Consider the following 24223-nt stretch of genomic DNA (forward strand, 5'->3'; position numbering starts at 1 on the left):
CAAGTCATTTAACCATTTAATCATTTATTCATTTAATTTTTAAATTTGTTAATTTTTTAAATAAATATCTACTTAATTATCAACTTTTACCTTGTATTTCCATTCCATTCTTAATAACTGCTATTGTTGCGCTACTTTGTATATTTTCATTTCCACCTTTACTTATATTATACTCAATCTCACTTAATCCTGTTAAAATCTCAATTCTTGCTTCTGATTTTAATTCAAATTTATCCAAAATCTCTATAAATCCTTCTAATAAATCAATCAAGGCTAACCCCTTATCACTTGATATTTTTCTCAATGTCAAATATGAAGTCGTCCAATCATCTCGTAAAATAGAATTCAAAATTGTTTCAATATCATTAGGATTAGGTGCTCCAATACATTCATAAACCATCTCTAGACTAATTTCTTGACCATTATCTTGATCACTATCATCAAAATCTAATATCGCTTTACAACTTTGTAAAACATTCAACGCTTTTCTCATATCCCCATTACTTAACTTCAATAATGATAACTCTGCATCCTCAGCAAGCCTTATTTTCTCCTCTTTTTTAACAACTTGCATTCTCTCTTTAATTGATTCATTGCTTAATGGTTGAAATCGAAATCTTGTACATCTTGATAATAAGGCAGGATTTAATTTATGGGCATAATTCGCCAATATAACAAATCTTGTATTCCTAGTATATTTTTCAATAATTCTTCTCAAGGCATTTTGCGCAACATTTGTCATTGCATCTGCTTCATCCAATATAACTAATTTAAATCCCTTTGAAAAAATATGCATCGTCGAGGCAAAATTTTTAATTTTATCACGAACAACATCAATTCCACGATCATCTGATGCATTTAATTCTAATATCATATTTTTGTATAGTTTTTCACCATAAATCCTTTTAGCTAATGCTAAAACTGTAGATGTCTTACCAGTACCTGGTGGTCCATAAAATAATAAATGAGGTAATTTACCTGTTTCAACAAATTTTTCTAAAGTCGATATAATTGAGGATTGTCCATAAACTTCATCTAATGATGATGGTCTATATTTCTCAACCCATGGGAGATTTTCCTTTGTGCCTTTATTATTATTATCACTCATTGGATGAATTTTATTGATAACACTTTTCAAAGTTCAATTAAATAAAAAAAAAAGAGCTGTAACAAATTGTTGGTACCAAAACGCGTTAAAAGATGTGGAAAGAAAAACAATTTAATTATATATTATAGAACCAGATTAAAAATTAGCCTCTTCAAATCTATTTCTTGAATCTCGTTACCAGACTAATGTTATTTCAGCTTTAACAGAGAATTGATTCAACATTTCAACACCAACACTACACCAAATTTGGTGATATTTCTCTCTGGCAATTTGAATAAAACAATGATTAGACTTTAAAGCTTGTAAGACTGGTTTTCACGTGATATTTATATAATAGTTTGGAGAAAAGTCCAGATTAAGAATCTGGACTACTATATCACATTATATAAAACAAAACATCAGTGATGAGTGTTTATTGATGTGAACCAATGATATTATCGCTCAATAAAAATGACAGTTGATTTAGAATTAAAATGGAAGAGTATTCCAATGAACTATAAGGAGCTAACATTAGCAAATGTTTTGAAGTCGGGACAAGCTTTTAGATGGAACTATGATAGTGTTGATAAAATTTGGAGTTGTTCATTTGATGATCGAGTAATATTTCTTAAGCAAGATGAACTGAATTTGCATTATTCAGATTTATTTCCCAATGGTAACGATGATAATGAAAACAAAACTACAAAAAATAAGTCTACAGAGCAATTTATAATTGATTATTTCAATTTAAAATTGAAAAATAATGTTAAATTAAGTGAGTTGTATGAAAGTTGGTCAAAAATTGATGATCATTTTAATGAAAAAATAGTCAATACTGTTAATAAAGCAAAAATACGAAATTATTTTGGTATTAGAATATTAAGACAAGACCCATGGGAAAATTTAATTTCTTTCATTTGTTCTTCAAATAATAATATAAAAAGAATTTCAAAAATGATTGGGTCATTGTGTGAAAATTTTGGGAAATTTATAATTAAATTTAAAAATATTGATTATTTTTCATTTCCTTCACCAAAAGAAATTTTGGAAAAATTTGATTTCAAAGTGATTAACTTAATAAACTTTTTAAATGATTTAAAATTTGGTTATCGTTCGAAGTTTATTGCAAATACAACTGATATGATTTATAATAGGAATGGTAATAAAAACGATGAAAACAATGCAAGTTGTTTGAGTGATTTGTACAATTTGAGAAATTTATCATACGAGGAGTCTCTCGATTATCTTTTAAAATTGAATGGAGTTGGTAGGAAAGTAGCAGACTGTGTTTGCTTAATGAGTCTTGATAAACACTACACTGTGCCAGTTGATACTCATATTTTGAACATAACAAAAAAGTACTATTTAACCAATAAGCACATCAAGAACGAAGATAATAAACATATAAAAAGTGTTAGATTAAAACTAGCTGGTACCAATTTGAATAAGTCAAATTACGATAAAATATCCAAGTTCTACATTGATCTTTGGGGAGAATATGCTGGATGGGCTCAGGCTGTTTTATTCACTGCAAACATCAACATGGAGGATTTTGAAAACAGTGCTGCCTCTGTAGTCCCTGCTACTGTGAAAAAGAAGTTTCCGGGCACCAAAGACACCACAAGCACCACAAGCACCACAGGCAGCAGAAACACCAAAAACAGCAAAAGAAGAATTTTGCTCAAAAACCTCCAGCTCCCTAAGAAACCAAAAATCGAAACCACTGCTGATCTTGTTCCATTAGCGTAAAAAAGTTGCAATGCTTGAGGCATATTCTTATTTAAAAATAAATTTTTCAGCATATTTTATTGATATTTCCCGTTTTCACATAATCTGGTGATTTTTCTGAATTTTCACTCAAATTTTTTTCGTTCTCCCAAAACAGGGTTTGGAACTCTTTGATTTCTTTTTTATATTCTTTTCAACAACAATTAAACTCATATATTATTCAATTGTCTCTTGTTTTTGTTATTATTTTTTTCTATAATCACATTTTTACAAATACACAACTTTCATATTCTTTAGAAATGTCCAAAAAATCATCCAAAAAGTCATCCAAAAGAACATTGAAATCCTCGCCAAAACAATCAAAGAAGAAACTATTGAAATTGAATAGCTTGGATAGATTATCAAATAAAAACTTTAGTGAAGAATTGAAAGAGATTAAAGATTACTTTGATGAAATTGTTTTTGATCCTAATTACAAAGAAGAAATCAAGAATCAAATTTTAGATTCGCAGCCTTATAAATGGGGTCATATTGATTCTTTAATTAATTTAGATTTACTAAAAAGTGTTCGTAATGAAATATTGAATGAAATCCATTTTACAAGAAAGGAAACTGATATCTACAAAGTTTTCCAAAGTGGAGATTTAGCAAATTTATCTGGTTTAGATTCCAATGATTTATCGAGATTACCTTCATTATTAAAATTAAGAACTGCTCTTTATTCCCAATTTTTCAGAAATTTCATATCTTATGTTACCAATTCTGGTAAATTGTCTGGTATAAAACAAGATATGTCTTTAAACACATATACAAAACATTGCCATTTATTGACTCATGACGATGTTATTGGCTCAAGAAGAGTATCTTATATTTTATATTTGCCTGATCCAAATTCAACTTGGAAAGAACATTATGGGGGCTCCCTAAGATTGTTTTCTTCAATCGTTGATAATATTCCCGAATCAGATTATCATTCAAAATTCATACCTCAATTTAATAATTTTGCTTTTTTCAAAGTTCAGCCAGGAAAAAGTTTTCACGATGTCGAAGAAGTAAAAGTCGACAAACAAAGAATTTCGATTCAAGGTTGGTTCCACATTCCTCAAAAGGGTGAGGATGGTTTCATTGAAGGTGAAGAAGAAAGTTATCAAAAATTCAGCACTTTAAGCTCTTTACAATCAAAAAAATTGCAGAAATACGATTATCCAAAACAAATTAAATTACTCTTTCCAATCAATGAAATTAATTTGTATAAAAAATTTTTCAATAATTATCAAGATCAGTTTGATAATATCAGTCAAGATAGCAACAATAATGACAACAATACTCTCTCTTTGTTAATCTTTTCGAATTCAGAAATAGAGTATTTAAGAAAATTTCTAAACCCTGGTTTACTTGAATTATCGCAGCTAAAAAAATTAAACGATATTTTTTTAAATGAATCAATTGTTGAAATTATAAGTTTATTAAACTCAAATTACTCGAAAATTTTATTTGACTTGATTAAAAAAAGTGAATTTGATGAGGTAATGCCGATTTTGCAAAATCAAATCAAGTATCCCTGGAAGTTAGCAATTCCTTCTTCAAAACAAAGATACATGTATATTGATGGAAGAAGAGTAGAAGAACTAAATGAGGACTCCATTAATAATGATTCACAAATAAATTCCCTTGACTCTCCAAATTTTGATTTACTCAAGGATTCCACAAATAACAAAACGCTAAAAGAATTAATTAACTTGGTTTTGTTTTTAAAGAGTTTGCCATTTAAAAAATGGCTTTCAATTGTGACAAGTTTAGTTCCTATATCTGACCAAATTTTAATTAGAAGATTTCGTCCTGGTCTTGATTTCACTCTTGCAACAACAATTGATGAGGAGGAAATCACTAATATTTCGATAAAAGATAGCGTTGGAAAAGAGGATGATGGTAGTGATAATGAAAAAAGTCAAAATATCTTCAAAAAAGAAAAAGGGCCCGATTTCGAGTCAGTCGATGCTGTTCTTGAGGCCACATTGTCTTTGACCCCAACCAAAGAATGGGAGTCTGGCGAATTAGGAGGATATGAGCTTTGCATGTCGATGGAAGATGGCCAAGATGATCCAGCAGTTTATCGCTCTGCCAAAGGTGATAGTGATGACAGTGTTATTTGCATAAGTCAAGCAAGCTGGAACAATGTTAGCATCATGTTGAGAGATAAAAATGTAATGAAATTTGTAAAGTATGTGAGCTGGAATGCCAAAGGAAGTCGTTGGGACATCCACTGCCAATGGAATGTTCAAGCTAGATGTGATTGAACAAAATTTCCTGGATCATTTTATATTGATGCTTGTAATTTTTTTTGATAAAAAAGGCTAACGTTATTTTCCAATTATTTTCCTCAGGTGGGCCAAAATTTCTTACAAAATTACTTATTAATTTGTTATTTTTGGAGCTATATCGAATTATATTCGAATAATTAAAACAAACAAACAAACAAAGATATTATATAATACAAACTATATAATAAATAGTATAAAAAAAATTAAACCTACTTTGAGAAATAAAAAACCAAAAAAAAGAGTTATTTGTTGGAACGGAATCTGCTATAAAATTTAGAAGAAAATTTATTGACAGTTGATGACGGACTTCTTGGAGATCTGTTTCCATTATTGCTGCCTGAATCACTAGAATTACCATTATTGCTGGATGAACCGCTGTTTAAAATAATATCACTTAATAATCTATTGCCAATTTTATATTTATTCAATAATCTGTACCCAATTTCCTTTTTAATAAGGTTATATTTGGAATTTTGATCATTTCTAAATTCTTCATAACTGGCTGTTTTTAATAACAAAATAATTTGATTTAATTCCTTAAACATTAGGTGCAAACTCTTTTCATTATTGTCCATGTTATCTGGATGGTTATAATTTGTTGTCAAGCTCTCAACTAGCTCCTCGATATATTTTAAATCAATTTCAAAATTATTGATACCAACATCTGTTATAATTTTACTGTCTTCGATCAAGTTTTCAGCAATGCAACCAATTAACCTATCAAACCCTCTTATAATTAATAAATTTTTAATTTTCAAAGGAATATTAATAAAAGTTGTTTCAAACATTGTTTTCAAGAATTCACCGACATCTCGAATGGAAATTGAAACCTCACCTTTATGACTCTCTAATGTATCAAATTCCCATTCGAAGAAATCCATAAGACCATCAATTTTACTGTCAACAATCGTAAATAAGGCATTTTCAGCATTTTTTTTAGTTTCAATAAATTTATCGATTATTTCATTCAATTCAATATTTTTAGGTAAATTTTTGATTAATCTTAAATTATCTGATAGAGAAATTGATATGTGTTCGTTTCCATTAATATCTTTATTATTAGTATCGTTGATATTTAATTGATAAGTACTCGTAATCAACATATGAACTTCCTTTGCAGATATTAGGAAATATTCCAAATTAATTAGATTTTGAGCGATTTCTTCTCTCGATGTACTTTTAAGTTTTTCATTCATTTTTTCAACTATTATCAACATTAATTGTTTTAAGAAATTGATTAATAATTGGTTAATTTTGAAAAAATTATAATTATAAAAATTAAATTCTAAAAATTTTAAATTTTTATTAATAATTGATCGTAATTGTGCACAGGTCATTGGATAAACTTGACTAAAAGGTAAAATTCTACTGAAATTTTGACTATTTTGACCATTATGATCGTTATCATTGCTATCATTAAAGTTATCATCGGGGTTATACCAACTTACAGCTAAAATTTTATTATATAGATTAGTATCATTAATAATCATGGGCATTGAATCATCTTCATCTAAAGAGTTTTTATATTCAATTTCAAAATTATTTAGTAATTTCAATTGATATCTTTCAAATAATAAAATCAAAATTTGATCGTATAATTTAATTATATTAAATTCAAAATTTTCCATTAATTTAATAAAATTTCCAAAAAATTCTTTCAATTCATTTAATTGATCTAAATCATTATAAAAAATTTGATTATTAATGTAGTTGATTAATATTGGTAATAATTTATCTATAATTGAATCCCAGGAGTTATTGATTTGATCTAAAGATTTCAATTGATAATGAGTACTTTCATTTATAATTTTATCAATAATAAAAAAAGCAGATAGTTTATATAAGAAAACCTTTAGGGTTTGGTTATCCTTGAAGAAAGATTGTTGGTCATTATTATCGTTATTGATTTTATTGTTGAAAGCAGGATAAACTAATCTTTCCTTTTTTTTGTTCCATTCTTTATTAAATTCTGTTTTTAACGATTCTAAATCATCAATTGTTTGATAGATTAATATAGCATCATATATCGGGTTCAAATCAATGGATTCTTTACTTATTTGATCGTATTGTAAGGGGTTAAAATTCATTATATTACTATCAGAGTTATCATCATTTGTACCGTCAAAATTTGATAGTCTCAAGGTTAATTCGATTGAAGAGTTTAAATAATAGTTTCTTAAGTTTTTATTTTTTGATACAATTTGATTCCAATTTTTGATCAAAAGTATTATATAGTTGAATAAGTTTTCACCTAAGTTTGATAGATTTTTTTCTATTAGGATTAATAGTTTTTTAATTAAATCAAAAGAATTTTCCTTTATTGAATCGATTAAGATTGGAATTGAGTTTAGTATTTTTTTTGAAAAATTAAAATCTTTAATTTTTTCATTTTTAAGATGATAATTTTTCAAATCATCTAGATTTTTTAAAGCGTTAAAGAATTTTTTTTGGTTAATTAGATCATTACATTTATTTAATAGTTCTAAGATTTGTAGGGAAGAGTTTAAGAGAAAAATCAATTGGTTTAATTTAATCGATATATTTTTATATTTTAGGTAATTTTTCTTTTTTTCAGTTAATTTCAAACCTGTTTTCTTTAGGTTTGAGTTGATTTTTAAGATTTCAAGTGAAATATCATCGGATATTGAGTTGATTTGGTCTATGTTGTTTATACAATTAAGAATATCAGTCTCGGAGTTTTGACATATTAATTGTAATGTTTTTTGGCTTTTCTTTGAAGAATTTTGAAATTTCAAGATTAAATCATCAAGGTTGTCATTATTTTTCAAATTTTTTCTTAAATAGGGAGTTAATTGGTCATAATAGTCGTTTGAGGATAAAGTTGAGTTTAGATCCAAGTTGAAGATTAGATCAGATTCGTTGTTGTCAAGTAATAAATTAGACAAGTTGATATTTGAGTGGTTCAGCAGAGATTCAAAAAAGTTTGAAGAGCTGTTGTTTCTGGTTGAGTTTAAATTGGTGATGTTAAGATTAGTGTTTTCCTTTAGGCTTAGATTGTTAGTTGAAGATAATTCTATGTCGGTATCATTATCTATATCGTTGATACTTAGGTTGTCGAATACACAGTCCATATCAGAGGGGGTCAAATAGGGGAGTTGGGGGGAGTAGGTCAGATCATTACTTTGTGTAGACGCGAAGAGAGATTGAAAGGTTGGGGTTATTATATCGAAGTCCCGTTTGGGAACACCTCATTCATTACGCACGTGAAGAGGTAAAATCCGGTGCTGTTGTGAGTGAGTGGGTTATATATTAGTTATATCTATATATTAGCTGTATATCCGTTATACATTAGTTATATATTAGTTGTTTGGAGGGGCGTTTTTGTTGTCTTTTAGAGATAATAAGATTGATTTGAATTTGGATCTGTCTCTGTTATCGATTGTGGTATTTGAGTTTTTTTTCAAGTCAATAATTGAGATGATATTGTTCCAGACTAGGTTATTTTCAATTTTACTGTTGAAAATTTCTCTCTTTTCTAGGAAGTCCAGCTCTTCGTTTTTTGTTTTATTGATGTTGATTTCCTTTTTTTTGTTGTAGTTTTCGTAAAACTGGTCGATTAGATTGTGAGCATTTTCTAAGATTTCATTTTTTTTATTTGAGGAGATTGCATCTTTTTTAGCTAGTTCCTTTTCGCGGTTAATTCTCCATTCTATTATCGCTTTTGATTCATTTTTTTGGGAGAAGTTTCTAGTTGAAGTAGTTGTGGTCGTGGTCGTGGTTATGTGGTTATTGGTGTAATTGTAATTTGAAAATTCATTTTCAGAATCGGATAAGTCTTTTAAATCAAAATTGTTTGTATTAGAGAGATTGTCATTTAATTCTGGGAATTGAGATTGAAATTGGTTAATTTCGTCATCTTGGATATCGTTGGAGATACTGTTAGTGTCATCATTGTTGTTGATGCTGTTGTTGTTGATATCGTTAATGTCGTTATCAGTTATAAATTCATTTTGGTCGCCTAGGAGTTGTTTTTCTCTTTCGAGAAAGTTACCACCAGTGGGATTAATATTGAGGACAACATCAGAATCCAAGTCTTGAATTGGAGGAAATTTTTCAGCCATGGTGGAAGATCGGTGGGTTCTTTTGTGATTTGATTGGTGTAAGATTGAGCAGATGGTGTGGTGATAGAGTTGAGTATCAGATTAATTATCAATGGAAGATCAGAAGAATATATCGGCGAAGTGAAAAAAGCGCAAAAAGGGGACAGCAAGAGAAGTGCGTGTTCCGTGCGTGTTCTGTGCGTGTTTGATGCGTGAGGAAAAAGAACAGCAAATACACGCATTTTCGATCGCAGAATGATAGCAGGATAAAAGAGAAGAGATGGATTTATCAGATTGGTTTGCGCTGATAAGATAGCAGTATTAGATAATCCGTTGAGATATATTAGACTAGAGGCGAGAGATAATAATATTATGAATAGTGTAGATAGTGTGGATGGCAGTATGGATGATATGAACATTATGAACAGTATGAACAGTATTTTCATTACAAGTGGGATCACCAAGACGTTTAGTGAATTAATTGAGGTTGTGTTGGATCCTCTTTTTCTCAAATTTCTTGCATTGAATAACTACGATCAAATGTATTTCCAGTATGGCAATGAATTGGTCAAGGATAGGAACCAGAGTAAGGTTATATTTATGGAGTACTTGGAGAGACTATACAAGCTAATTGAGATGGATAGCGAGATCAGCGTTATAAGCGCCGATGTTATAAGCGCTGATAATAATGATAATAATAATAATAATAATAATAATAATAATAATAATAATAATAATAATAATAATAATAATAATAATAATAATAATAATAATAACATCAATGACAATATTAATGACAATATCAATGACAATAACAATAACAATAACAATAGTAATAATAGTAATAATGACAGAAAAGATTGCATACACATTAATTTAAAGATTTATGGTCAATTTGAATTGCAAATGAATTGCTATTCGATTTCAACTATAAACTACTTGAATGATATTAAGGTGTCTAATTTCATAATAACACATTCAGGAACAGGCACAATACTAGACATATTCAATATAAAATACAACAGTGATAATGAAGATGAAGATGAAAATAACTGCAGTTCAAATAATAGTGCGAATAATGGCTACAGCAACTACAAACTCTTGTCAATCATAAACAGCAACTTGATGGACAACCACCAGCTAGACATCTCGAAGGAATTCAAAGCAGCCAACTATCTTGACTATGTTGAGTTCAAGGGCCACAGCACAGACAGCACAAGCAGCACAAGCACCGGCAGTTGGGTCTCCAACACGCTCCGGAAACTTTCATGTGTTGCTCCCTTTCTCTCCAGCATTGTGAGCCAGGAAATGGCGGCACCCAAACAGAGCCATCCGACCCCGCAGCGCAGCACGCGCGGGCGTCTTCTCATCGGCAGCAGCAGCAGCAGCAGCATCGACCTCTCACACGCGAACCGAAACCTCTGCCGGCTTGTGAGCAAGATGCACGACCTCCTCACACATAACGTGCAGTTTGCACGCTTTTGTCCTCAGCGCCGCAGTCGGGTGCTCAACGACATCATCGACGACCTTCTCCGATAGGACCCTGCGCGGCTGGCATCAGAACCGTCTCTTTCTTCAGCGCGTTCTCCAACGCGGGCTGGTTGCAGCCTGGTGTTCGGCAAGCAGCTTGGTGTTTGGCACCGAGCGCTTGGGCGTTCGGCAGTTCGCTTGTGTTTTGTGCTAAAATCGTCAAAAATTCTCGTCGTGGAATCGCTTGAAATAGAAACAGGATAACTGCAGCATTGATATTTATACCAGAGCTCAGACCTTCTTTCTTTTGTTGCACCCACCCTCAGCTGGTTTTTCTTTCTCTTCCTTCTGCTGTTTCTACTGCCTCTGCTGCCTCTGTTTCTGTTGCTGCTCACTTTTCTCTCTCTCCAGACACCAACTTCCTCGACCCTGGTGGTGAATTGTGCTCCCTGATCTTTTCTTTCTTGTCCTTCTCTCGTTTCCTTCTAAAAATACCCTTCATAAGCCATAATAATTTCCACTCACCTCAAAGACACCACCTTCACTATCCTCGATTTCAACTGTTTTCTCGAGACAAAACCACAATCTATAGAAGCACACACACTTCTATTCTTCCTATATTCTTGCTTATATCCTTACCTATATCCTTACCTATATTTTTACCTGCATCCTCACCACTCTCTTCCTATTCCTGCCTCCCTATTAATACCTCTACTCTTGCTCAGAAATGGCCCACTCCAGAAATCTAACTGGATCGAATAACATAGACTTGGATCCAAATGAGCTTCCCAATAACAACAATCCAGACTCTCAGAATTACACTACATCAAATCCATTTAGCGATAGTAAGTCAAACTTGATCAATACCCCTGCTCAAGGTAACGTCAACGACCATAATAACCATAATAACCACAACAATATCGATGATGGCCCAATATCCATTAATTCTTCTGATTCCTTGGAAACTTCAATTTCTCCAAATATCCTACATTCAAACGAAACCATCAACGATATCAACCTCAATAACAATCTCGCTAATCCCAATGCTACTAATAATAACGTAAACAACGCTGTCAATAATATAGCTTCAAATCACCAACCCAACACCTCTGATAACTTTAACAACAACAATAAAAATATTATTATTGATAACAATAATATTGGTAACAACAACAAATATTACACAAATGATTCCTCAAACTCTCTCAACAGCGATTCTCCTTTAAATAACAACAACATTAATAATGACATCAATAACGGCATAAATCGATATACCTTCAACCCTTCTTTTTCTTCTTCAAACCTATTACAAACTCCTTCTTTATCTTCCCACACTTTCGATAAATACGTTCCTCCAGAATTCGATAGATATCCTGCTTTAACGAGCAACTCAAGAGTGACCTCTGTAGCTGCCTCGATTACCTCAAAATCTTCTTTTCTACACTCAAACAGCAACAGCAACAGCAACAACAACAACAACAACAACAATAATAATAATAGTAATAACAACAATAGAAGCCTTAATGATCTCAATAATCAAAATCATCATCACCACCACAACCATAGCAGCAACATCCTCAACTCTTCATCCGATTTCCAATCCTCAACCAAAAGCTCCAACAGTCCCTTTGTCATGGACACTGACTACTCGCCCTTTGGTGGCTATCCTGCCTCCTCCTTTCCTCTACATATAGACGAAAAAGAACCCGACGACTACCTTCACAACCCTGACCCAATTGAAGATGCAAAGTACGAAAAACACCACTTCTATTACGATCTCAAATCAATGGACAAGAGATCAATCTGTGGCCTAATCACCTTCATTTGTCTCTTCATTGGCGCAATCCTATTGTTCATCATCTTGCCAATATTAACCTTCACTGGTGCTGGCTACAGAGTTAAGCCACAAACTTTAGAACTACTATCCTCATACCAATACTCCTCTCTATCCGCCATCAGATCTTCATTAATCGACCCCGACACTCCCACAGAAGCTCTCACTTCAGTCGCAAGAGATAATTCAGACTGGGAACTAGTCTTTTCCGACGAATTCAATAAAGAAGGTAGAACCTTTTACGATGGTGACGACCAGTTCTGGACTGCCCCAGACTTCCATTACGCTGCCACAAGAGATTTAGAATGGTACGACCCCGACGCTGCAACAACTGCCAATGGTACTCTAGTCCTAAGAATGGATGCAATTCAAAACCACGACCTCTTCTATAGATCCGGCATGCTTCAATCTTGGAACAAAATGTGCTACACACAGGGCAAAATTGAAGTTAGTGCAATGCTCCCAAACTTTGGTAATGTCACAGGTCTATGGCCTGGTATCTGGACAATGGGCAACATCGCCCGACCTGGTTATTTAGCCTCAACTGAAGGTGTCTGGCCTTACTCCTATGAAGACTGCGATGCCGGTATCACCCCCAACCAATCTTCTCCTGATGGCATCAGCTATCTACCTGGTCAAAAACTAAACTCCTGTACCTGCAAAGGTGAAGATCATCCAAATAGAGGCATCGGTAGAGGTGCCCCGGAAATTGATGTCATTGAAGGTGCTATCGACACTAACGTCGGTGTAGGTGTTGCTTCTCAATCAATGCAAATTGCTCCCTACGATATCTGGTACGTTCCTGACTATGATTATGTAGAAATCTACAATGATACTGTCGCCTCTATGAATACTTACTGTGGTGGTCCCTTCCAACAAGCTCTATCTGCAACTGCTACCTTAAATGTAACTTGGTATGAATTTGGTGATTACACTCCTCATTTCCAAAAATTCGGCTTTGAATACCTTAATGACAATGAAAACGGTTATGTTCAATGGTTTATAGGCGACGATCCAACCTTAACTGTTCACGCTCCAAGTTTACATCCAAATGGTAACATTGGTTGGAGAAGAATATCAAAGGAACCGATGTCTGTGATTTTGAATCTAGGTGTATCAAATAACTGGGCCTACATTGACTGGCCCTCAATTCGTTTCCCTGCAAAAATGAGAATCGATTATGTTAGAATCTATCAACCTTCCAATGCTAAAAGTGTCACTTGTGATCCTGATGCTTATCCAACTTATAACTATATCCAAGATCACTTAAAGGCCTATACAAATCCAAACTATACCACTTGGAATGAAGCTGGTTACTCTTTCCCAAAAAATAGACTCACAGGTGACTGTACTTGAACTTAATCAACCAGATAAAAAAAAATACAATATAAAAATATAATAAAAAATAAAAAAACAAAAAAAAACAATTATCTTCAATTGTTACTGGAAATTTAACTGCAAGTGAATGTTCTTAAATTTTTATTCAAACTAGTGTCATTATAGTATATTTTTTTAATATTTGCATAAACTATATTTTCTTTCTTTTTCATTTATTTAATTTACTTACTTACTTATTTATTTATTGAGCTGGTATGTGAAAACAAATCTTAATATTTTTTTATATTCAAAAGTATTGTTTTAATATGCTCTTTTATATTAATTGGTTGTATCCAGTAAAAAAAAAAGGTTTCATTGTGCGAAATTGATATCTTTTCTAATTTATTTTTAAATTTCTTGGCTTTATATTTTTATCATCAATTGATACTTGTTATCAATTAAACTGTTTAATTCATTCTTAAATTTCACTTATTAACTTTTTCTTTTTCTTTTTCTTTTTATTTGTTTCATTTTTATTTTATTTTAAACTCTACTTTAGATATAAATATTTCCATTTTTTTTATTTTCTCCTTTGAGGATCAGTTTAGTTTTGTTAAAGTGACAAATAAAAGATTTTTAAACATGTCAGTGAAAAATTTTTGAGTTTCTTTTCTATTATTTATTGTTCATGATTTTATTATTTAACTATTATATTCACTTATCCTAGTTATCCACTCTATTATTTTGCACCATGAAATTCAAAATCTATTACAAAATAATTATTTTATTAAACCGACAATTACTATATAGATGGAAGATTAAACATTTTAATACATTTTTTAAAAAGAAAAATCAACAAAAAAATATCACAAAAACTTTTAAAATATTAATATCAAAATTAAAATCAAAATTAAAAACAAAAACAAACTCAGAAACAAAATAAAAAAAAAAATAAATTAATGTAAGGTAAAGTAAAGTAAAGTAAAAAAATATATATATATCGATATATAAAAATAAAAAACCACATGATAAATAATTAAACTGAAAAATACAAAAAAATTAAGAGTCTTTAATAAATTAAAATAAAAAAAAATTAAAATTATGGAAAATCTAATTTATAGTATTATTGATTTTTCTTAAAAGAAAATGCTCAAGAACCCATAGATTGTTGATACAAATATTTTATCCATGGTTGACGAAATTGGTTTCGACTGATAACTTTGTCCAATGCTGCAATCCACTTTTGCTTTTCAGAAGCATTTTCTGCAACAAATTCAATAACTTCATTATTGGAAAATTTTATTTTAAATCCTTGATTCATTAAGATTTCCTCACTTAAATTTCTTCTAGCTGCAGGATGGCCATCTTTTGAATGATTGTTATTAGCAAAAGCACTACCAGCCAACGCATAGCTTTTATTTCCCTTTTCAGTAATTAATGCAGTGGCCTTGGATAAATTAATTTTAGCTCTAGTTTTCTTTGATATTTCATTATGTGCAACAAAATCAGTTCCAATCAACTTGAAAAATCTTCTTTTCAAATAGTTACAATCACCGCCATCCTGTAATAAGTAACCATCATTATATACAGAAAGTTGCTTCATATATTCATTAATTGAATCATATGCAAATTCAATGCTGGGTGGAAATATTTCATTTTTTTTGGTTCTAGGTATGAATAACATTTGCAACTCCAACTTTCCAATTCTGTATGGTTGTTTTTTCACAAATGCATCGGTTTTGGAATCTTTGGTAACTTCCCACTCATTAAAACAAGTGACATCAAAATTGCATGCTTTCCCGTTTATTAATGGTTCATATTGTTGAAAATCAACATATGCTCTAGCAAAGGAACCATCTCTCGCCATTATATTATCCCAAGGATCATCGTTATCAACTTTAGTAATAAATTTCTTTTGAGATTTATAAATAATTTTAGATCCAAACAAACCGCCAAATCTCTTTTTCTTTATTGGAACCTTTTCAGTGATTTCAACAACCTTGTTTTGAGATTTATAATTATATTCGGCCTTGAGGGTTAAAATGAATTCCAAATTATCGCCAACGGTTAGCTCAAATTCTTGATTAATTGCTGAGAAATCATTCAATTCTAAGTTTGGAGTAGAAATACAATGAATACCATTGTCTAATATTAAGTGAAATTTTGCTTCATGTCTCTCTAAACCAGGTAATTCCAAACTTTTTAAGCCAACAATCTTAACATACAATCTACCTTTATCATTGTTTGGTAAATTCACATCCAAAAATGTACTACGCTGTTCTAATATCTCGAGTTGTTTGGCTTTTCTAGCTTTTTTATCCAATAGCTCTGGATCATTTTCATCGGGTTTCAGTTGTTCGTTAAAATTTTCTTGATCGATAGTAATAGGTTTTTCAGCTTTTTCTTTTAAAGCTCTGGATTTTCTCTTTTTCATATTAATATCATTAGAACCAACAGAAATTCGGTTGTTGCTAGCAGTACTGGTGGCTGAGCTAATTCTAGATTGATGAGAAATTAAAGACGATTTTTGTGATTGAGAACTGTTTCTATTAGATTCTTTTTCTTGCAAATCAAATTCAAACTTTGCTTTGGCCTGTTGTTCCTTTAGCATATTAGAATAGGCATGAGGATGTTTTTCCTTATTGTTACTTTCCAAATTGTCACTGGCATACATTCCACTTCTATTAGAGTTTTCATCTTCAATAAAAGATAATCTATCTATATTATTTTTTCTATTATCTTTAGATTTTGCAACAATCAATTTGCTGTTTCTCCTAAGAATATAGCCTCTATTGTGTTTTCTATTTATTTTCTCGTATTCGTTTTTCAAATCATCCTCCATATCAGAGTTTTCAAAAGTTTGTTCTGGTAATAAAGGTCGTGGTTTTTCGGATAAAATATCTGCGATATGTTGAATTTCACGACCAGTGTTATCACAATCCAAGAAATTTTCGTCATGAAATTTGGCTTTGTTAGCTATATGAGCATTAACATCATCTTCTAGAGAATCTTCATCATCACTACCACTTCCTCTGTTAATTGTATCGTTAATAAAATGATTACCGGTTCCTGCAGCATTCAAATTATTTGAATCAATTTGGGTTGATGGTCTTCTACTGTTGTTTTCTGGAAAGTTCACAAAAGACAGAGATTCGTTGCTGTTATTAGCATTAGTAGAATTCAGTGGTTTACCATATGGATGACCTGTTATTTGTTTTTTGGCTTGCATGATTTTTTTGACATCATCTTGGTTCATACTGGGAAAACTTCTCATACTTGAACTTCTAATAGTTGTATTTTTTCCATACTGAGGATTTAATGTACTTGCTTCTACCTTATTATTAGCAGCAGCCCAAAGTTTATGAATATCATCATCAGAAGCAAATGAATCATGGTTATTTCTTGATGCAAATAGATGAGGAGGTCTGAAATTTTCATCCATGAAATCATTATAATCGTTTTTATGCATCTCTTGGTTTTGTTGCAGAATTTTTGTCAAGATATCAGTAGCAAAACCAGATGAATTATCCATGGTTGATTCCTCGAGTTTAAGAAAAGGAAGGTTTTTTTTTGACTGGGATCTCAGATGATCAAAAGTAGATTCACCCAAAGGGTATTCAGATGGTTCAATATCGTCTAAGAATCTACTACCATCTTCTCTTTTGATAGATTCGCTTTTTATAATAGGTTTGTATCCTTTGTTATTTATTTTAGAATTAGACGATTCTTCTTCTTCTTCTAATTCGTCATCTTCTTGAACATTAGATAAATCGGCATGAGCATTAAAATTGACAGGTAAAAATGAGATTTGTTGATTTGAAGTATCATCAAAATTAGAAACATCTTCAGTAATTAAACTATTATTTGTAACATCATCATAAATTTCAGTTGTGGTATCATTATATGCACTCTTGAATCTATTTGATGGTTGTTGTAATAGTTCATTATTTTCATTAATAACTTTATTATAAAAGGAGAAATTTTCCAATTGAAGATTATCTGTATTTTTTTGCAATATTTCTTCTTGCTCTGTTGATTCCAAAATATCCTTTTCCAATTTATTTAGGTTGGCTTCATTAGTGGAAGTATTAGCTTCATCATCTTCCTCCTCGTCTTCATCAGAGTCTGAGTAAGTATCATTATCAAAAGTATCCATGTCTTCGTTTTTAACATTGATATTATTATTGAGTTGAATTTGAGGAGATTGTTCCATTTTAATTCTTAAGGGATTTGGGTTATTTTGATTAGATTTTGAGTTTGAGTTTGAATTTGAATTAAGTGGCAATTCTTCATTTGATTTGAATTTTGGTTTAGTAGGAGATAATTCTTCACTCGTTCCCATTACTTTATTGGCAGATTCGTCTTCAGTATCTTCAGTATCTTCAGTATCTTCAGAATAGTAGGATGATTCTTCCTTTAAAGGTTCTTGTAAAATACTGTTATTATTAACAGTGTTATTATTAATATTATTAATATTGTTATTGTTTTGAATTTTATTATTATTAATATTACTGTTATTATCAATATTATTGTTATTATTAATATTATTGTTATTATTATTATCGTCATCATTTAAAGATAATTCTTTAAAATTTTGATCTAAAAATGAATCATTATGATGTATAACCGAATCATTATTTGATATAAATCTGTTAATGTTATTGATGGAAGATTGATTTTTTGAGTATTCACTTGTGAAGTTAAATTGGTGGTATTGATTAAATTGGTTATTAAAAAAATTATTTGAATCAAATTGATTTGAATTAAATTGGTTGTTGTTATTGTTATTGTTGTTGTTGTTGTTATTATCTCTTAATTTTGGGATCACGATTGATTGAGCTGGATAGTTATTGTCCAGTAAATTGTATAAGATTGAGTTATCATTATTATTTTGATTTAGATTTTGATTAAGTTCAGTCATATCAGTTAGATTATTGGAGAAGTTATTAGTATCATCACCGTAATTACTGCTACAATTAAATGAAGATAAATCGTTGTAGGAAGTATTTTGAGGCATCGGTGGTAAGGGTTTAAAATTATGTGAGATTGAATTTTTAATTATGTTGTTATTTGCTGTATTATCATTGTTTGCGATGTTATTAGACAAATTTGGAGACAAATTTGGAACAGAACTTGAAATGGCTATATTTTTGTTAATATTTTTAATGTTGTTATTGTTATTGTCATTGTCATTGTAATTGTCATTGTTTGAGATAAAATTTGGATTTGGATTAGGATTAGGATTAGGATTGGAGGTATTATTCGAAGAAAGATTTGGAGTGTTATTAGAATTTAAACTAAATTGGAAAAATTTTTGAGCAGTATTAAAATTCTGAAAATTTAGACTTAAATTTAAATTTTGGTTTAGATTTTGGTTTGAGCTTTTATTGCTATTGTTATCACTAGAAAAGGAGCCATCGTTGCTCATTGACATTGACATTGATGATTCATCGCTACTGAGCTTTTCGAATTCCAAGATTTGAGGGTTTGATTCGAAACAAACTTTTTTAGTAGTTGGAGCATCTCTAAATCTTGCACTTAGGGAGGATTTCAAGGCAGGAGCTGGTTGCAGCTGATGTTTTTGCTGTTGCTGTTGTTGCTGTTGTAATGGCAACGAGGAAGTTGAAGAGGATTCTAGTTTTATTAATGGAGAAGGAAAGGGTAGGGGTAAAGAAGAGGTTGATGAGGATTGTAAATTGAAAAAATTGAATTTTTTGTTGTCAGTTTCGTCTTTGATCTGGACATTATTGTTGTTTGGAATGAGATTGGGCTTTGAATTAGAATCTTCAACTTTGATATTTGATGTTGAAGGCATTATTTTCAACAGGAAATAGGGGATTAATTAGATAATTGGCCGGTAGAATAGTTGAATAGGTGAGATAGTTTGATATTTGGGTATTTTGATGTGTGGGTATTTGGGTATTTGACAGATTAGAGCAAGAATATAATTTTGAGCGAGATATGGATAGCAGCAGGCTAAGGACTGGAGAAAGAAAAGCCAATAAGCATTCAAAGTAGCAGCTACAGCTGTTGGTATGAGAGACAGTGTTGCTAAGAGGAGGTTGATCAAGAGGAGTGTTGGAATGAAATGAAATGAAACAAAATAGCTGAGAAGAAAGCAAGACTGGAGTGTTCTTTTAGGAAAAAAGTTCAGATTGACAAATAAATAAACAAATCAAAATAAACAAAAAATGCTGTGAAAGGTAAATAGAGACGTTGATCCAGAGCAGGTTGTGTGTTGCAGGTTTTCAGCCAGGGCTGTGGGAGGCAGCAAACTTATCGCGAAAGCCGGCAGCAGCTCCGGGAGCACCAGAGGAAGCAACAGAAGAAGCAGAAGCAGCACAGGCAGCAGAAGCAGCACTCCTAGCCGAAACTTCCCGATTAGGCAACTTCCAAAATGTAAACAAAGAGCTAAAGCCAGTGACATGGCGTCTCTTCCGCTTTAGGAAGGCAAAAAAAGAACTGGACGAGTTGGGAATCGAACTCAAGATCTTCTGTACGCGAAACAGACGCCTTACCAACTTGGCCACACGCCCGATTCATCTCTGATGAACACGCTATGCTGTACTACAATGCGTATTAGATACATGGCACTGTTCTTTGCGAGCATTGTTTATTAACAGACAACGAATCAGTGCTGACGAGCATTACACTTTGACGAGTCTGTGGCCTGCAATCGAGTATCTTGAGAGGCAGAGAAAGAGCAAACAGACTGTGCCAATCAGACCGGCAAAGATAACCTCGTTGGTGTAGCCCTGCGAGCTTGCAGACTTTCCAATGATCGCACCGCCAATTGGCAACCCAACCAACGACCCAAAACTGGCAACACAATATGCTGTGCCATATCTCTTGCCGAAATTTTCTGTTTTGCTGATTTGTCCACAACATGCTGGCGAAAGACACAAAATAGATCCACTAAAGAAACCCCATAACGCACTGAACAAATACAAGCAAGTTAAATTAGACCCAAAGGGCAACCACATAACCCACACAGTCAAGCATGACATGAATGTAACAAAGCAAATAACATTGAATCTACCATACTTGTCTGCTAAGTATCCTAGAATAACTCTGCCTGGAATACCCGATAAATTGGTGATTGTGAGTAATAATAAACCTTGGGAGTCACTAAACCCTTTAGCCATTGCATATGATGCCAAATATGATAGAACTATAAAAACATACAATTCAATGAATAACAACGCAGCAACGAATAAACTGTATGTCAACTCCTTAAAATAATTAAACTGGAAACTCTCTTTGAATATAATCGACCATTTTTTACAGAAATATTTGATATTGAAAATTATTTTATTTTCTTTAAAACGACTGTTTTCGCTGTTATTATTATTATTATTGCTATTATTATTATTCATAATAACCATAGTTTTAGGCTTTCTTGGTAATCTATCCTTAATTAATGCCGCTGAAACAAATTGTGTACCTAAAACAATAAACCCGATGGTTCTCATTGACCAACTGAATCCGATTTTTGGATACATTTCTCTTAAGATTAAGGGGAAAACCCCACCACCAACTGATCCACCAATTGTGGCAATTGACATTGCAAATGCTCTCTTGACAGAAAACCAATGGGAGACGACAGAAATACTGGCCGTAAAACAAAAACTTGTACCAATACCATTTAAAATACCAAAAGTAATTAGAAATTGATAATATTTTTCGCAGTTGGCTAAACAAAAATATGATCCGCTCATAAAGATTGCACCAATTATCATTGGCAAATTGCTTCCTCTCTTATCAAATAACAATCCACTAAACACACTGAATGAAAATGTGATAAATGAATAAATCGAGAAAATCCAGGAAATAGTCGAAACATTGTAGTCTTTTAATTGGTGGTATTGGACGTATGATTGAACTGCACCACTTGCATTGAATAATCCAAATGATGTACACAACCCTAAAAATGATCCAAATACAACCAACCAAGCTCTAAAACCTCCATCAGGAAACTCTATAGAATCTCCATCTATGCCTTTTAATAGATTTTCCTTTGAAGCTTCTAAATTGTTGTCAATATGGTTGACGTTATTATCAGCTTCATCTAATTGATATTGGATCTCATTTGAGTTATTTTTTTTGCTTGAATCGTTAATATGAGTGTTGCCATTGATTGTGTGAATGGAATAAATGGAATTTGACATCGAAGGACCAAGGTTCTATAACCGTTTATAAGTACTAATAGCAAACAATAAAAGTAACGTATCCCTTTGTTATGTAGAAATATCTTTGCGCAAGGTTTCAAGGGCAAAAGTCGATTATTTATGTTAAACCCCAAATCAAACTATAGGACCTGAATTCTTTATCTTGTTTTTTTCGCGAGCTCTGAAATGTACAGTTTTTGCTCTAATTTTTGAAACAGTTTTGGAAACTACCTTTCGAATAACAACAGCTTTGGAGATAGATAATATAATTAGTCATCCCATCAAACATGCGCTATTTCTCCAGCTTTAATCAGAAGTGTTTCCCTTGATTTAGCAAACCTTAAGAGGGCCTCCTTTTTCGGCCTATAGAAAGCCAAAATCCAGCGGCAACTGCTCGATTCTGAAATTGAGTATCGAGAGATATGAAATTGAGCATCAAGAGGTACGAAATCCTGCTGAAAAGAGGTTCAATGTGAAGAGCCATTGGAAGCAACTCAGGTCCTGGTGGGAAGCAATCTTGTGCTGGATTAATAATCTGCAAATTAGACTCGTTGGAAAGAGGATCGAGCTATCGGCAGCACATAGCACAGGCTGGGGAAAGAGCAGCAGCTGTAGAATGTCGAGAAGACCATTGTATTGCTGTAGACGTATCGCCAGCATCAAACGAGTGCTTTGTAGCTGTGCTGCCTCTGCTGCTTGTGCTGCTTCTCGTGGCTCATTGGCCCCTCTGTATCTTTTGCCTTCGCTCACACCTCAACTCCGTCCATACTTAACAACTCAACAAAGTAAATGGGTTTTGTATGGCAAACGCAGCTTCTATCTGTTTGCCCAATTCCCCTTTATCGTTTCATCACAAAGATAACTATCGCCAGAAATACTCAGATATCGAGCTGTTGAGACACTGTATAGATACTATCTGCTTCCTAGAATCGTTGTCGCTGTCAGCAAGAACACTAATTACGCTGTTACTCGAGGGCTGCTTGTTGTTCCCACTCTAATCTGTTTGTTATTAATCGATTTAATTTTCGTTATCACCACTTTACTGTTTCACTGTTCACAAGTGTTTAATTATACTCAGCACTTTTGCTTTGTTCTCTTTTCTCTTTTCTCTTTTCTCTTTCCTCTTTCCTCTTTCCTCTTTTCTCTTTTGTTATTCCTTTTAATTTCAAAATACTAAAATGAGCAACCAAGGTCCAAATCCAATCAAGCCAACAATCTCTGTCAAATTGGTGTTGTTAGGAGAGGCAGCAGTTGGGAAATCTTCCCTAGTCTTAAGATTTGTCTCAAACGATTTCCAAGAAAATAAAGAACCAACAATTGGTGCAGCATTTTTAACACAACGTTGTAAAATAAACGACCAAACTATCAAATTTGAAATCTGGGATACTGCAGGTCAAGAAAGATTTGCTTCATTAGCTCCAATGTACTATAGAAATGCTCAAAGTGCTTTGGTAGTTTACGATATAACTAAACCACAAAGCTTTATAAAGGCAAGACATTGGGTAAAGGAATTACACGAACAAGCTTCAAAAACTATCATAATTGCATTGGTTGCAAATAAATACGATTTATGTGAAAGAGATAATTTAAACGACGAAAACGATCCTAAAAATAAAAGAAAAGTGTCTATTGAAGAAGGTAAATTATTAGCTGAAGAAGAAAACTTATTGTTCTTTGAGACAAGTGCAAAATCTGGTTATAATGTTAACGACGTGTTTTTAGCAATTGGTAAAAAAATCCCAGACCAATTATTAAAAAATAATCAAAATAATTTACTCACTCAAAACGAAAATGAAAGAATTAATTTGAATTCAAATGCCAATTCTGATGCTGCTAATGGATGTGCGTGCTGATCAAAAATTCCAACATTCAACTATTAATCCATCAATTTAAATTAAATCAAATCAAATCAAACCATTAAGAATTAAATTAAATTAAATTAAATAAAACAAAATAAAATAAAATCATATAACCATTGATTTTACAGTTTTTTGCCCTTTTGCCTTTTTTTCTTTTTATTGTTTTATTTTGATAGTTTTTTTCACATCTTTTTTCTTTAAACTAAACTAAATTTTTCTTTTGTTTCTCTAACATTATGTTTTTTTTCTAGTAATACTATTTTTGATAATCCATAAAGTATTAAATCCGTCAGCTTTTGAGATCCCACTGAAGCCTCACCAAATCACTCGAACTACCACCACACTGTTTCTCCTGCTTCTATGCGTCATACAGCGTGT

The 24223-nt window shown here is 31.9% G+C and overlaps 12 protein-coding genes and 1 non-coding gene across 13 annotated transcripts; 6 read left to right on the plus strand and 7 right to left on the minus strand.

Annotated features, from left to right (window-relative positions):
- Positions 1-2: 2 nt before the first annotated feature.
- RFC3 (replication factor C subunit 3) lies at positions 3-1349 on the minus strand. The gene has a single exon (XM_020194093.1). It carries the CDS (start codon positions 1106-1108, stop codon positions 80-82), a length of 1029 nt encoding a protein of 342 aa, XP_020044600.1. The 5' UTR covers positions 1109-1349; the 3' UTR covers positions 3-79.
- A 209-nt stretch (positions 1350-1558) lies between these two features.
- OGG1 (8-oxoguanine glycosylase OGG1) lies at positions 1559-2836 on the plus strand (the record flags this gene model as incomplete). Its single annotated transcript, XM_020188564.1, has 1 exon — positions 1559-2836. One exon carries the CDS (start codon positions 1559-1561, stop codon positions 2834-2836), a length of 1278 nt encoding a protein of 425 aa, XP_020044601.1.
- A 278-nt stretch (positions 2837-3114) lies between these two features.
- TPA1 (oxidative DNA demethylase) lies at positions 3115-5112 on the plus strand (the record flags this gene model as incomplete). The annotated part of the gene is made up of 3 exons (XM_020190936.1): positions 3115-4111; positions 4172-4725; positions 4804-5112. The coding sequence occupies 3 exons, from the start codon at positions 3115-3117 to the stop codon at positions 5110-5112; spliced, it is 1860 nt and encodes a 619-aa protein (XP_020044602.1).
- Positions 5113-5131: 19 nt separating this feature from the next.
- On the minus strand, positions 5132-6880 carry ASCRUDRAFT_77995 (Rab GTPase-binding exocyst subunit SEC15). Its single transcript, XM_020194094.1, has one exon. The coding sequence runs from the start codon at positions 6762-6764 to the stop codon at positions 5379-5381; it is 1386 nt and encodes a 461-aa protein (XP_020044603.1). The 5' UTR covers positions 6765-6880; the 3' UTR covers positions 5132-5378.
- ASCRUDRAFT_77996 (uncharacterized protein) lies at positions 6848-7539 on the minus strand (the record flags this gene model as incomplete). Its single annotated transcript, XM_020194095.1, has 1 exon — positions 6848-7539. A coding segment is annotated over exon 1 (179 nt), but the record flags the coding sequence as incomplete, so codon positions are not given.
- Positions 7540-8265: 726 nt separating this feature from the next.
- On the minus strand, positions 8266-9298 carry CLC1 (clathrin light chain CLC1). Its single transcript, XM_020194096.1, has one exon. It carries the CDS (start codon positions 9216-9218, stop codon positions 8457-8459), a length of 762 nt encoding a protein of 253 aa, XP_020044605.1. The 5' UTR covers positions 9219-9298; the 3' UTR covers positions 8266-8456.
- Positions 9299-9626: 328 nt separating this feature from the next.
- On the plus strand, positions 9627-10373 carry ALG13 (N-acetylglucosaminyldiphosphodolichol N-acetylglucosaminyltransferase catalytic subunit ALG13; the record flags this gene model as incomplete). Its single annotated transcript, XM_020189575.1, has 2 exons — positions 9627-9866; positions 10080-10373. Coding segments are annotated over 2 exons (534 nt in total), but the record flags the coding sequence as incomplete, so codon positions are not given.
- A 1021-nt stretch (positions 10374-11394) lies between these two features.
- On the plus strand, positions 11395-11893 carry ASCRUDRAFT_72713 (uncharacterized protein; the record flags this gene model as incomplete). The annotated part of the gene is made up of 3 exons (XM_020192105.1): positions 11395-11512; positions 11546-11830; positions 11880-11893. 3 exons carry the CDS (start codon positions 11395-11397, stop codon positions 11891-11893), a joined length of 417 nt encoding a protein of 138 aa, XP_020044607.1.
- A 374-nt stretch (positions 11894-12267) lies between these two features.
- On the plus strand, positions 12268-13857 carry KRE6 (beta-glucan synthesis-associated protein KRE6; the record flags this gene model as incomplete). Its single annotated transcript, XM_020190937.1, has 1 exon — positions 12268-13857. A coding segment is annotated over one exon (1590 nt), but the record flags the coding sequence as incomplete, so codon positions are not given.
- A 972-nt stretch (positions 13858-14829) lies between these two features.
- BUD4 (Bud4p) lies at positions 14830-18325 on the minus strand. The gene has a single exon (XM_020188902.1). The coding sequence runs from the start codon at positions 18158-18160 to the stop codon at positions 14969-14971; it is 3192 nt and encodes a 1063-aa protein (XP_020044609.1). The 5' UTR covers positions 18161-18325; the 3' UTR covers positions 14830-14968.
- A 1956-nt stretch (positions 18326-20281) lies between these two features.
- Positions 20282-20354, minus strand: ASCRUDRAFT_t170. The gene has a single exon. It is a non-coding gene; the product is annotated as a tRNA-Ala (tRNA).
- ASCRUDRAFT_62565 (MCT family MFS transporter) lies at positions 20287-22035 on the minus strand. Its single transcript, XM_020191303.1, has 2 exons — positions 21149-22035; positions 20287-21076 (listed from the first exon to the last, which is right to left on the minus strand). Exons 1-2 carry the CDS (start codon positions 21984-21986, stop codon positions 20466-20468), a joined length of 1449 nt encoding a protein of 482 aa, XP_020044610.1. The 5' UTR covers positions 21987-22035; the 3' UTR covers positions 20287-20465.
- A 1129-nt stretch (positions 22036-23164) lies between these two features.
- Positions 23165-23839, plus strand: ASCRUDRAFT_82885 (Rab family GTPase; the record flags this gene model as incomplete). The annotated part of the gene is made up of 1 exon (XM_020194791.1): positions 23165-23839. The coding sequence occupies one exon, from the start codon at positions 23165-23167 to the stop codon at positions 23837-23839; it is 675 nt and encodes a 224-aa protein (XP_020044611.1).
- Positions 23840-24223: the final 384 nt, after the last annotated feature.

The sequence above is a fragment of the Ascoidea rubescens genome, assembly GCF_001661345.1.
Source record: "Ascoidea rubescens DSM 1968 unplaced genomic scaffold ASCRUscaffold_19, whole genome shotgun sequence".
In the NCBI taxonomy this organism is placed as follows: domain Eukaryota; kingdom Fungi; phylum Ascomycota; class Saccharomycetes; order Ascoideales; family Ascoideaceae; genus Ascoidea; species Ascoidea rubescens.